Below are 14,528 nucleotides of genomic sequence, written 5' to 3' on the forward strand. Positions count from 1 at the left end.
ATATACACTGACAAAATTCCATAATTTCTACATATGAACTTTCCTTAATTATGTAATTGTATCCCCATGTGTGCAGTGTACAAAAATACGGAGAACACAAAAATTATAGCTCATCTTGTTGCACTAAGTAAGTCCTCAGTGAAACACTGGTGATCATTTTAGTTGCTGCTACATAGCTGCTGTGTTGTGATGGTATGCTAAATTTATTGTTAAAATGTCAGTAGACAACTGCATTTTTGTTTATAGTTAAATGATCCCAAAACACTGAAGCCTTGTCTCAGTTAATAGAGTAGCTACCACTTGTGAGACTAACTACATAGTACATAGTGTTAATTTACAATGAAATGGTGAGAATTTCTTTGTTTTCAAAATAGGACCCACTATTTTCATTATGTATAACAATGAAAAAACAAAGTTTATGTCAACTGTTTTAAATTAATACTTATATTACACCCGGACAAGTGTTTAGTGCTTTTGGGTTCAGTTGTACAAATTTGAACTAAGTTTACAAAAGGTTGCACAGAAAAATGTGTGCAACTTTGATAAATATTTGCATATCGCTATTAATTTACAGTCACCCATAAATACAGAAGCTATAAAATTTAAAATGAATTCATGTCATTAAACATAATGCAGAAAAATACTGGAAATATAAATGTTTAATCCGTATACATGGATTAAAATCCTAAATGAAATAATGCAGTTCTATATCAAGGGTTTTTTCTGTATACAGTAATCCATCCTCGATCGCGGGGGTTGCGTTCCAGAAGCCCCCGCGATATATGAAAATCCGCGAAGTAGAAACCATATGTTTGTATGGTTATTTTTATATATTTTAAGCCCTTATAAACTCTCCCACACTGTTAACATTATTAGAGCCCTCTAGACATGAAATAACACCCTTTAGTCAAAAGTTTAAACTGTGCTTCATGACAAGACAGAGATGACAGTTCTTTCTCACAATTAAAAGAATGCAAATAGATCTTCTTCTCTTCAGGAGCACAGAATTTCAGAGAGAGAGAGCGCTCGCAAAGAAAAGCAAACAATCAAAAAAATCAATACATGTGCTTTTAAGTTTCCCTACCTTCCTGTGTAGTTAGAAGGCTGAAATTTGGCAGGCTCATTCCTTACAGCTTACTTATAAAGGTTAAGCAGGTTTCATTTCGAAATTCTACGCGTAACGGTCATAACTGAATCCTACTTGCGTACATATATACTGCCATAGCCTGTAGCTCGGTCGCCGTGTGAGGCGGAGTTGTGTCACCCATCACCACACCTCCCACGTAGTTGGCTGCCTGCCTATATTGCGTCCTCCTTACCCACGCCTCCCACGTAATTTAGTGCCTGCCCATATAAGGCCGTCTGTCACCAACAATCCAATAGACATGCTGCCGCTACGAGGCGTTTGTCATGCCCAAGATGAATACGATTTTCGCGAGATACAAGTTTAGTGAGAAGACGCAAGGTATAAACAAGACTTTTGATCACTTTGTAATGGAGTTAAAATTGCTGGTGAAGGACTGTGCTTATGCAAACGAAGATGAGATGGTCAGGGATAGAATAGTGTTTTTGTCACAAACTCAACAATTGTGCGAGAGAAACTTTTAAGTGCTGGGTCTGAGCTAACATTAAATAAAGCCATGGACATCGCAAGAGATAGCAAACCTTCGATGTATGTACTCCGAGCGGCTCACATGAGCTGACTGTTAACGCAGTACGCAGACAACAAGCAAAGGCTCCAAAGAGCGCTGAACAAAAAACGCATTACACAATTGAGAAGGCAGCAAAAGAATATGAAGCGTGTGACGCATATAAGCATATTCATATGTGCAGGTATTGCGGAAACAAAGCACACAGTGGAAAAAGTCAATGCCCAACTAAAAGAAGACAGTGTAAAAAATATTGAACCACTTCGCTAAAGTCTGCAGGACTGGGAAAGGTAAGCCCGTGCATGCAGTGTGTGATGTCTCAGATAAAGAGGAAGACAAGCTGTTTATTGATGCAGTAAGAAAGGAAAACCCCTCTGAATCTGAACAAGCCTTTGTAGACATATCAATAGGAAAGCAAGGTGTAAAGCTTGCAGTAAGTTTAAATTAAGTTCATAGACACACTGCCGCTAAATATTAACAGGCAAATCCACAACTTAATACCGGGAATGCCTGTTAAACATCTTAGATTCATGAGCACATTTGGGTAGTGAACACTTCGATGAATGAAACCGGTTAACGTTACAACGGTTGACAAACACGGAATATATATTGAATTTCAAGTGCTATATTGAATATATATTGAACACAATACATCCTCCAAATACGAACCTGATTGAAAGAAATAATGATAAATCCTTGATGACAGCAACACTCATAACAGTGACAAAGTTATTTTTAAAATGTTTCCTTTTCATTACTTCTTTAACATACTACTTCTCCGCTGCGAAGCACGGGTATTTTGCTAGTAAACAATAAATTACAAGTTTAGATTATAATAAAAATATTTTATTAAATAGGACTGGATACAGACTACATTTTATATGTAGGCAAAAGCAATGTGAGAATCGTTGTTGACCTTTGGAAAAAGTTGATATTTTGGCAAGGTTGTAATCTTGGGTTGAAGATTTCTGGTAAACTTAGTGTGACTTGAAGTACAGGAAGGTCTGCAGTAAAGTACTGATGCAAAACAAATAAATAAGCAAATCTTCACAAAAACAGCAAAAGAAAAATACACTTAAATTCTATACCTAACTCCAAAGACATGTCGTGGAAGGATAAAACACAGCATTTTTTTCTTATTGTGAAAAAAATATGCAATAATGCTTATGTGTGGGGGAAAAAAATAACCTAAAAGCTTGGTATAAACACAGACAGGTAATTCTGAATCGGAATCTTAAAGTGGTAATTATAGTAGTATGTCATCCATGTAAATAAAGAGTAGCAGCAATTAATTTTCACTGAAGTATAAAATGAGTGTGCCGAAGTTTAAAACTGGTTGAGAACTGATTCTTCAAGCTAAACATTAGCAGTGCACAGACCTTAAAATCTGTGGCTTGAATCAACAACAAAGAGGAGAACACCAAAGGAAAAGACCATACAGTATGTAGAAATGGTTTAAAGACTCTTTAGAGTATATTCTTTTAGATTAGGAAATTGACTAAATACAGTTATCAAAAGAAAAGTATAACTGTATTTAAAATACTTTAAAATATGTAAACTTGATTGCTTTCAGTTTTAAATTATTATTTTTTTTAATTTTAAATTAAACATGTCAATAATTGTGGGATATTCATTTTTGAAAAGATTACAAAACTGATCATATAATATTACATGGTATTACAATACAGATGATTAGCCAGAGGAAGAAAAAACTATGCACTGTTTGGTAAACATATATACAGCTACTAGGTTTCAGCTTGTTGTGAAATACTCCGAATCTATAAGAAAAGTGATGCTATACCTTTAAATGTATGTTTTGAAAGCTTTTATCTCATTAGGGATTAAAATTATTTGATCTGTTTTAGCATTTGAAAATAATTCATTGCTTTGAATTTACCTTTGATGGTGGTTCTAACTCTGTTGCATTTGAAAGTTCAGGAAGCCTAAAAGAGAGGAGAAAAGGAGGAAAAAAGTAAAATTAAAAAAATACATAGAACTGATAATCTATACTGTATGGACTATGTTTTACAAAACTGGAAAAAGTTGTTTTTTAATTAGAGCCTTTACATGTAATCTGAGCAAGCACAATAAGCCTTATGTTTTCCCTTATTCATTTACACCAGCACTTTAGTCAAAATAATTATAATATAGCACTTGAAATATATTAAAAAAAATAAACTTTGCCACACTGTAAAAATATCTACTTGACCCAGATTTGTATTTTCTCCAGATATGGATGAATAACTAAACAACAGCAAATGCTTAAAATTAATAATTTTTAAAATTATATTATATTATATTATATTATATTATATTATATATAGATATATATATATATATATATATATATATACAGTGGTGTGAAAAACTATTTGCCCCCTTCCTGATTTCTTATTCCTTTGCATGTTTGTCACACAAAATGTTTCTGATCATCAAACACATTTAACCATTAGTCAAATATAACACAAGTAAACACAAAATGCAGTTTTTAAATGATGGTTTTTATTATTTAGGGAGAAAAAAATCAAACCTACATGGCCCTGTGTGAAAAGTAATTACCCCTGAACCTAATAACTGGTTGGGCCACCCTTAGCAGCAATAACTGCAATCAAGCGCTTATAACTTGCAATGAGTCTTTTACGGCGCTTTGGAGGAATTTTGGCCCACTCATCTTTGCAGAATTGTTGTAATTCAGCTTTATTTGAGGGTTTTCTAGCATGAACAGCCTTTTTAAGGTCATGCCATAGCATCTTAATTGGATTCAGGTCAGGACTTTGACTAGGCCACTCCAAAGTCTTCATTTTGTTTTTCTTCAGCCATTCAGAGGTGGATTTGCTGGTGTGTTTTGGGTTATTGTCCTGTTGCAGCACCCAAGATCGCTTCAGCTTGAGTTGACGAACAGATGGCGGACATTCTCCTTCAGGATTTTTTGGTAGACAGTAGAATTCATGGTTCCATCTATCACAGCAAGCCTTCCAGGTCCTGAAGCAGCAAAACAACTCCAGACCATCACACTACCACCACCATATTTTACTGTTGGTATGATGTTCTTTTTCTGAAATGCTGTGTTCCTTTTACGCCAGATGTACGGGACATTTGCCTTCCAAAAGTTCAACTTTTGTCTCATCAGTCCACAATATTTTCCCAAAAGTCTTGGCAATCATTGAGATGTTTCTTAGCAAAATTGAGACGAGCCCTAATGTTCTTTTAAGCAACAATGGTTTTGCGTCTTGGAAATCTGCCATGCAGGCCTTTTTGCCCAGTCTCTTTCTTATGGTGGAGTCGTGAACACTGACCTTAATTGAGGCAAGTGAGGCCTGCAGTTCTTTAGACTTTGTCCTGGGGTCTTTTGTGACCTCTCGGATGAGTCGTCTCTGCGCTCTTGGGGTCATTTTGGTCGGCCGCCACTCCTGGGAAGGTTCACCACTGTTCCATGTTTTTGCCATTTGTGGATAATGGCTCTCACTGTGGTTCGCTGGAGTCCCAAAGCTTTAGAAATGGCTTTATAACCTTTACCAGACTGATAGATCTCAATTACTTCTGTTCTCATTTGTTCCTGAATTTCTTTGGATCTTGGCATGATGTCTAGCTTTTGAGGTGCTTTTGGTCGACTTCTCTGTGTCAGGCAGCTCCTATTTAAGGGATTTCTTGATTGAAACAGGTGTGGCAGTAATCAGGCCTGGGGGTGGCTACGGAAATTGAACTCAGGTGTGATACACCACAGTTAGGTTATTTTTAACAAGGGGCAATTACCTTTTCACACAGGGCCATGTCGGTTTGGATTTTTTCTCCCTAAATAATAAAACCATCTTTTAAAACTGCATTTTGTGTTTACTTGTGTTATATTTGACTAATGGTTAAATGTGTCTGATGATCAGAAACATTTTGTGTGACAAACAGGCAAAAGAATAAGAAATCAGGAAGGGGGCAAATAGTTTTTCACACCACTGTATATATATATATATATATATATATATATACACACACACACATACACACACACATACATACAGACACATGTGTGCTTGTGTATATTTATTCTATGCAGTTTGCACAGATTTGTAATATTCTGCCAAAAAATTCAAAAAAGTCTTCGCTATTTAGGATTATGAGAAGTGGTGCCTATCCAACCTCAAGGCAAACACTAAAACTTGGATGCAGCATTATTCCATCAGTAGCCTCACAACACAGACATAAACCATAATTAATAATAAAATTAACATACTCACTGCAAATATTTAAGAAGATCTTTACTGAGGTCTTCAGAGATGTATTCTGACACTAAGCCATGAGCGTAACGCAAGTAATCCTCTAAAAGAGGGAGAAAAAAAAAAATAGTCACTTACACAAAGATAATCAAATTACTCTGAAACTTCAAAGATCATGTTAAAAACGACAAAATGATAAACACAACATATGAGCATTAACAGAAAGACTAGACTGGAGGGTAAGTTTAATTTAACTTTTTCCTTTCTCACTGTAGAAACTGTATATTCAAATGACTAATGGCAAAAAATGGGTAGAAGCCAACCAGCCAATTTTCTAAATTATAAATTAAAAGAATGTCTCCCCCAAATAATTTACCTGTTAATTGCCCCGCATTTGCAGTTATAGCTGAGAAATATTGTTAATCTCATGTTATTAGGTGTCAATGGGGACAACAAACTTGCTAAAACAATAAGTCATGACTCCTGTCCAGTCAATGATTCATTTATTGGTTACCATTCGCTTCATGTAATACAATGTAATGGAGCATGATCTCACAGATGTAAACAATAAGACCTTAAAAGTTAAAGAAAAGCCAGTGTAAACATTAAGGTGGAAATTATGCCTAACATTTGTGCACATCTGAGATGCTTCAACAGACAGAAGATAATTGAGTGCTGTAGTTTCACAAACACCAGATGAAAAATGTAAAAACTACAAGTAATGAATCTAGTTTAACAACCAATAAATGGGGAGAGAAGCAAGTCTACAACTCAAAATCTCTTTTCCATTTTAACACATTCCAGTGGTGTATGAGAAAATTTTCTAGAATTTTATTTAACAAAGTTTTAGCCAAATAACACATTTTGGGGATACAACTGGATACCTATGCAACACACCAGCTAATCCGAGATATTTTTTATGGACATATTTGAACTCTTATTTCCAGGACAATAGAAACAGAGTCAAATATCTTCTGATGAGAGGAGTTTCTTATGAGATGCTTTTATGAGGCTAGGAGAATTTGGATTTATACTGTTGTCCAGGTAACACTCAAGCCTGACGCCTACACAGGACACACCTATACCGTTGCTCGGGACTAATGCTTTTAATAATGTTTTTACAGCCTGATTAATGCTCGGGTTTAACATTACAGAAGTTAAGATAGACAAGGCTTATGAAAGAAAGATGTCCAGATACAAAAAGCTGGTAGGTAAGAGGCAAGATTGACATGCACAATGTTTGCCAATAGTATTGGCCTGCTGAGACTTTGCAAGGCCATCAGTCTACAGGGCCCTAAATGTCACTTACACCACAGGACAGCACAGCAGAAAAGCAACCGGTAATATCAACAGATGCTACAGGGGAACCTCGAAGGATCACCAATGAACTGGGTCACCAAGCTGATGATTTACGATTGTTGAAAGACCCAAAACACTTTATAACTCTAGGTATAATCTTTGATGATGTGACCAGGTTCATTGCAAGATTTCATTTCATTTATTTTATTTACTGAGCATTTTTCAAGCAATATGTAGAAAATGCTTTCCAACAACAGAAAAAAAGCAAAAATTACAATACTTCATATAATATCAGATTAACAACAAAAAAATAATAAGATAAAAAAATATATAAAATACTTCATAGAAAGTAAGCCTACATGATATTAGGAAAAACTGTGATGAGCAATGAACTTGATGATAATGATACAACAAAAATAAATAATGTGATCAATCAGAGATTAAGGTTGTGCACTCTGCAGTATCACCAATTGTACAAGCTGCCAATGCAGATGACAAATTGAGATTGTTAGCCGTGGTTATTAAAACACAAAATTTACAGTTAATATTGCAAAAAGTAAACATTTATTGTGCAAAAAGCAATACATGTTGCCAAATATTTATAAAAATAATTCTGTATCTAACAAACTATATTTTAAATAAATACAGCTACCAAATCAGATTTTAGCAAAATTTAATAATCTAGGCCTTGGGGTGCAATTGCCTACATCATCACACAACAGGCAGCCGTGCACTTCAGGAAAATGTGAGATTGAAAAAAAATAACAGACTATTGCATTTTTTTACCTTAGCTCAGGAATTCAGTTTGTTAGCAACTCTGATTTAAGTTTGCCAGTACTGTACATGTAAAACATTTACCTAGATGACTACATAGCACTAATATTAAGTTGTCCTGAAATTGTCTGTGGTAAATAAGTAGTGTAAGGTATAACAAAATGGCAAAAAATTTAACTCAGTATTACTTTGTTACTAGCTGGTTACATTTCTGAAATAAAATAAACACTTACAGACGGCAAGGTGTAGTTTGTGGCCAAAACAGTGTAGTCTGGGGTAATCTTTTACGTTAGCAACTTTGATCATATTTTTCACACTGCCAGTAGTAAAACACACTAGCCCATCTTTGCATAAACACCAGCTAGCCAAAGCCTCAAGTAACTCCATAACTAATTTTTCCGCATTGTATTCTTCGGGGAAGTAGAAAGTCTGTAAACACCAAGAGCCTCATGTATAAACGTTTCCACTCTCACAACTACATGCATAAAAACTAAACTTGGCATAAAGCCACACACATTCTCACACTAGACTTTCCCTGTGCGTACACACGTTTCCATTCGGATTTGCAAACTGGTGGCGCCCAGCGTCAAAGCAGTGCTACTGTTCCTGTGTGGTTTCCCATTCCTTTTTAGATTCACATCCTTGACATGGCTTTATCAAATACACTGAGATTAACTCCATATAGCTTGCAAATTTAAGCCATCTGATTGTAATCAACATGTAACATTATAATGGTCCATGGAATGGCCAAACTACAGTAGACCTCTGCGAAGTCGCGGTTCGGTTTGCAGCCTCAGTCATTCACAGATGTTTCCTTAGAACCTAACTAATAATTGTTAGCGGAAACCACAAATATCCTCCGCAATTTTTATGGCTTTTATCGTGGCAATACTGCACTGTAGAGAGAACAGGAAGCAACCGTATAGAAAAAATGCGGCTTGGGATAGTGAAAGTAGCCAATAGTATTTCAAACTGCAACTCCCAGCAGTCCCTGCAGTGGCTCTGATTGGTCTTCTGCTGAGAGTGCTGGGGTTGTTGGGGTCAAAGGACGTCAGCTCGTCTTAAAATGGGGGCCGGTGACCAAAAGCAAAAAAAAACGTTTCTGTAATATGTGTTACAAGTTCCTGTCTGTCTGCCTGCCTGCCTGCCTTCTGTTGGGTTACCTGTACTTATTCATTTTGTCCTGGATCGCTTTGTGCGTCTGGATTGTCTGCCTGTGTACATGAGGACTGTAATTGGATTCATGGCCATCCTGCAAAGAAAGGAGCACTCCTGAACCCATCCACCCGTCTTCACCATTTCAGGAACCACCGGTAGGGTTATCTTTACATTCCTATTCAAGCTGCGGATCTCTGGACTATCTATTTTCATCATTACATTTCATCCATTGCCGTTTTTCATTAACTTTTTCATGATTTACTGTGTGTGTTTTGTTTGTGCTTTGTTGTATTTAATGTGTAATCACCATAAGGGGATCAGGGGTGGTATCGTTGTTTTCTTATTTCATTTGTTTCATTACATTCTTTATTTGCTGTTTGATTACCGGCTTGCTTTGTTATTGTCCCTGTTTGTGAGTGCGTATGGGTCGGGTCAAGGCTGGGTGCGTCCCTGGAATCCCCACTATAAAAATAAATAAATCACCTTCACACCTCAGTGTGAATCTTAACGGCACCGGACCGCTACGGCGTTATTCATTCTCCTTGCTGTTGATTGACTGTGATACATCTCCAGCTGAGTGTTCTTGTGTTTTCCATTTCTTAAAAGCCTGAACAGCACCTGTCCTTTTTGGCTGATTGTTTTGTTTCTCTCTCCTACCCCAGACATTCTCTGCTCCTGTTGGGGGTTTTGCTCCCCTATGAGGTTTGTCTATTCTTTAACACTAGAATTACTAGAGCCTACAAAAAAACTCATAAATCTGTCCCACCTTAAATCGCTTCTCATCTCTCCGTCAGCATCTTTTGTCCTGTAAATGTGTGGATAAGCAGCAAACAGCCTGCTATCACATCCCCCACCGGAGCACAGTTTTCTCAGCTCAAGTCTGTTTACCTGTGTGTCAGTTGCTTGGAGTTGTATAGAGTGAGAAGTCAAACAAAATCACACCTTTAATAAATACTATATCGTTATTTTGAACACATGCATTTCATGTTTTTTCCTTGTCTACAACAATATATGTACAGTAAACACATAGTTAAAGCAGAAACTTTTTTCATGTTTTAGTAATAATTGGCAAAATGTAGACATGAAGTTTATAATGTGTGAAGCCTGAAGTTCAAATATCAAAGAAACACTTTCACAAAAGGTACAAATATAACAGAAAAAGTGTGCTTTTATTCAAAAAAAGAACCTGCATTAGGGTGCGACATTGACACGCATTTACTACGACTGCTTCGGTAGCGCAACATTATTAACTGTTGACTGGTAATCAAAACTTCACTGGTTTGATCCCCGATGAGTCCATTTTGAGAAATGAGCTGCTTTTATTCTTACTATTTTAGAATAAAAACATACATTTGATTTCAGTCTGTAACAGCCGGTGTAAATGTATGATACTTGTAAAGGTTAGCTTTGGTTTTTTTTTTTTTTATTCAGTTTCATTCTCTCAGTCACATTTACGATCCTACACTACTCCCCCCATCTGACACTGCTGTTTTCTCGTAAAGACGCGCTATAGCTCTGCACTATACTTGTGACTTTACGCTGTAGGATGCTTGCGAACTAAACTGTCTGCGTGCACTTTTCGCGGCATTACACGTGTATTTTTTTGAGCATACCCACTTTATAACCACAGGCTTGGAAAGTCTTTCTCCCTGGGTTGTAACTCGGAACACAGTTCTCAACAAAACGTTGCCAGATGTCCAAAATTGCATGATAGTCTGATAGCGTGACGGGGCATCGCATCTTTGATTGCCTGTACAACAAATAGTTCTGACCAGGCATCAGCCACAGCAACAACTGTAGTCATCACTGCTCTTGTCAAAAGAATGGAGATAAATGCTTTGACAAAGAGACCTGTGCAGAACATGTGAAAAACAACAGATTTGCTGCAATTTTGGACATCTGGCAACGTTTTGTTGAGAACTGTGTTACAACCCAGGGCAACATATTACAGTTGATGAGCAAAGCAACTGTTTCCAACCAAGGTCCATTGTCCTTTCTTATAATAGATCATGACCAAGCCTGACAAATTTGTTTTGGATTGTGGCAGATTTGGAGACAAAGTACATGGGCAATGTAACTCCTTATTTAGGAAAGGATCCCAGTCGTCCCACGGGAGAAAGACTTTCTGAGTCTGTGGTCATAAAGCGGGCATGCTCAAAAAATACATAGGTAATGCCACAAAAAGTGCATGCAGACACTTCAGTTCGCAAGCATCCTACAGCGTAAAGTCACAAGTACAGCGCAGAGCTATAGTGTGTCTTTATGTGAAAACAGCAGTGTCAGATGGTGAGGGGGGAGGTAGGGTAGGATCGTGAATGCAACTGAGAAAATGAAACTGAATTAAAAAAAAAAAAAAAAAAAAGCTAACCTTTACAAGTATCATACATTTACACCGGCTGTTACAGACTGAAATCAAATGTATGTTTTTATTCTAAAATAGTAAGAATAAAAACAGCTCATTTCTCAAAACAGGCTCATCAGGGATCGAACCCGTGAAGTTTTGATTACCAGTCAACAGCTGATACCGTTGCGCTACCGAAACAGTCGTAGTATATGCGTGTCAATGTCGCGCCCTAACGCGGGTTCTTTTTTTGAATAAACGCGTATTTGTTCTGTTACATCTGTACCTTTTGTGAAAGTGTTTCTTTGATATTTGGACTTCAGGGTTCACACATAAACTTCATGTATACATTTTGTCAATTATTACTAAAACATGAAAAATGCTTCTGTTTTAACAATGTGTTTACTGTACATAGATTGCTGTAGACACGGAACGGACATGAAATGCATGTGTTCCAAATAATGATATAGTATTTATAAAAGATGTGATTTTGCTTGACTTCTCACTCTATACAAATCCAAGCAACTGACACACAGGTAAACAGACTTGAGCTGAGAAGACTGTGCGCCGGTGGGGGATGTGATAGCAGGCTGTTTGCTGCTTATCCACACATTTACAGGACAAAAGATGCTGACGGAGAGATGAGAAGTGATTTAAGGTGGGATGGATCTACGAGTTTTTTTGTAGGCTCTGATAATTCTAGTGTTAATCGATAACTAACTGCATACTGACCTCCTTTTACTTCTGAAAGAGGAATTTTTGTTTGAAGTGTTTGAATAAAGTTCCTGTCTCTACAATCTTCTGTGCTTCTGTGACCCAAGTGTGACACCCTGCAATACTGCAGCCTCACTGTTCCTGGGATTCAGCCACTGCACTATACTAGCCTGCAAGAATCAGTGCTTACCTCTGTGTGCTTGCGTTCAGCCAGTTCAAGCGCAGTTGGACATATTGTTCCAGTAGTTTTTTTAAATAGTTTTTACAGTTCATTAGTGTGTAAAATGATCAGTGTTGCAGTAATTGTGATGCTCTTTGCATGAAAAAATTGTTCAATTAAAATTTCACTTTTTCTTTATTAATTGTGACATTTACTTAAAGTGCAGCAAAAAAGTATTTGGCGTCCAGGGATGCATTACCCCCAAATATGTGGCAGTTTAAAGGTTAAAGCTCCAAGATACCACCGAAACGAGCAGCACCGTCTAAGGCTTCTGGCAATGAAAACATGAATGCATGAATTACAGTATATATAGCGGTAACATCAGTATATTTCATTCTGGCACTGCGGGACATAGCAGTACAGTATACAGGTTTACCTTTACATTCTTTATTATTTGGTAATGTATTAAGCGGAGTTTGAAATTAAAGTGTTTTGGGGGCATATTTAGGGTTTAAACTATGAAAATAGGCATTTTTTTTAACCTCATCCAAAATTTGTGGTTTTTCACAATTTGCGTGTGCTCTAGGAACGTAACCCCTGCGAATTTTAGGGGTGTACTGTATTCCAAACACCATAGCTGCTTTAGCGTTGTTACTCTCAGTGCACCACTCAGAGTATTTTAACCCACTGTATCCGAGTGTGGAATCACAGCTGTACATCAGCTGATCGGAAAACTCTACGGCAGGTCGTGTCAAGAGAGTAGAGGATAATCGGGATATAGCATCTACCCTGCAGAACAATTATAGCACATGCTGCCTCAGCCATAGGCAGTCTATTTGAACTTCTTCAATTCGGCAAACGCTTCAGAGCCTTTCCTGTACAAACCTCAAGGCTCAGAAACAGTTTCATCCGAAGATCCTACAAACACACTCAATCAGTTCATCAAGTGCTCCCATTAGAACTGTTTGTACTTAGAATTACAATTACCTCACTGTAAGCTTGCACTACAGTTGTAATATTGCACAGCTTGAGCCACTTTATGAATTATGTGCAATATATATACGTGTATATTGTACTTATGCTTTCATATTATATATTTTATTGTTTTTCATCATAATAATAATATTATTTTATCATTTTATAGGAGAATAAGTTTATGGAGGATTTGCACATTGAATCTCACTGTACCATACAATAACAATAAAGGAATTCAATACAATTCAATCCAATTCACCAGAAGAGAGCGCATATTTACAGATGATGGTGACTGGCTTCTAAGTTGATTTAGACTTCCAAGAGCTATCTTTTTGGAGCTCTTGATATAATTTTTAACATGAAATGCATTAAAGTATGCATATTACATTATACAGATACATTTTTAACGTCAATTAAATAATGTATACTGCTAATAATTAAACGTGTGGGCACAGTGGCACAGCAGTAGCGATGAGCTGGCGCCCCATCCAGGGATTGTTTTTCCCTTGTGATGTTTGCTTGCTGGCACTTGCACGACCCTGGATGGATAGATAGATGGATGGAATAATTAAACACGTACTATGAAGATATTTCAATGTTCCTTAAAAGTTTTGAAGAATCTGTGTTCTACGCTTACAAATGATTTGACATTTAATAAAGAGCTTATTGTGTGGCGATTGGTAATGTGGAGAAAGAAAACGAAGGACAGGAATTGGGGGTCGGTATGTTTGAAAGAGACAGTACTGCTACATTAAATTATTTCATTGAGGGTCGCACACATCCCAGCAAGTATCTTGCAGGAGGCCAGCTCACTGTCGCCATGCCACCATGTTTAATATATGCTTAAATTGATTTCATCATGAAAACGATACCAAGTGTACATCCAAGTATTTAAATTGTTCAGAGTTGTAATATCATGAATGCAATGTATTCTATGTCCTGTCAGCCTAAGAGAAAGCTTGTTTAAGAAGCATGTATTGATTTGCACACATAGAGCACATATACCACACACAATATGCAGCATTTAACATGCTACTTTGGTTATGATGGGATCTGAGAAACTCTAGTAAATTTAACATTGATTTTAAGATTAAGTTTACAACGTTCTACTTTAATGAAAAAATAAACTATGAGATTAAAGTGAACATTAAAACCTTGTTTATATTCCCTGTGTCCCCATTTTTTTCTTTTCTCTGTACCCTAATACACCTCCGTATGACTCTCGAACGGTGGGCTACAACTCGCCTTTT

General features: G+C 36.8%; 1 protein-coding gene across 3 annotated transcripts in view; it reads right to left on the reverse strand.

Annotated features, from left to right (window-relative positions):
• Positions 1 to 14,528, reverse strand: part of rnaseh2b (ribonuclease H2, subunit B) — a 112,743-nt gene that overhangs the window by 27,220 nt on the left and 70,995 nt on the right. For all 3 annotated transcript variants that reach the window (XM_039744886.1, XM_039744885.1, XM_039744888.1), the window contains exons 8-9: positions 5,879 to 5,960; positions 3,547 to 3,592 (exon numbers count right to left, since the gene is read on the reverse strand). In XM_039744886.1, the coding sequence (XP_039600820.1) occupies positions 3,547 to 3,592; positions 5,879 to 5,960 (128 nt within the window). The remainder of the gene's footprint in view (positions 1 to 3,546; positions 3,593 to 5,878; positions 5,961 to 14,528) is intronic.

Source organism: Polypterus senegalus, chromosome 2 (assembly GCF_016835505.1).
Source record: "Polypterus senegalus isolate Bchr_013 chromosome 2, ASM1683550v1, whole genome shotgun sequence".
Lineage (NCBI taxonomy): Eukaryota > Metazoa > Chordata > Cladistia > Polypteriformes > Polypteridae > Polypterus > Polypterus senegalus.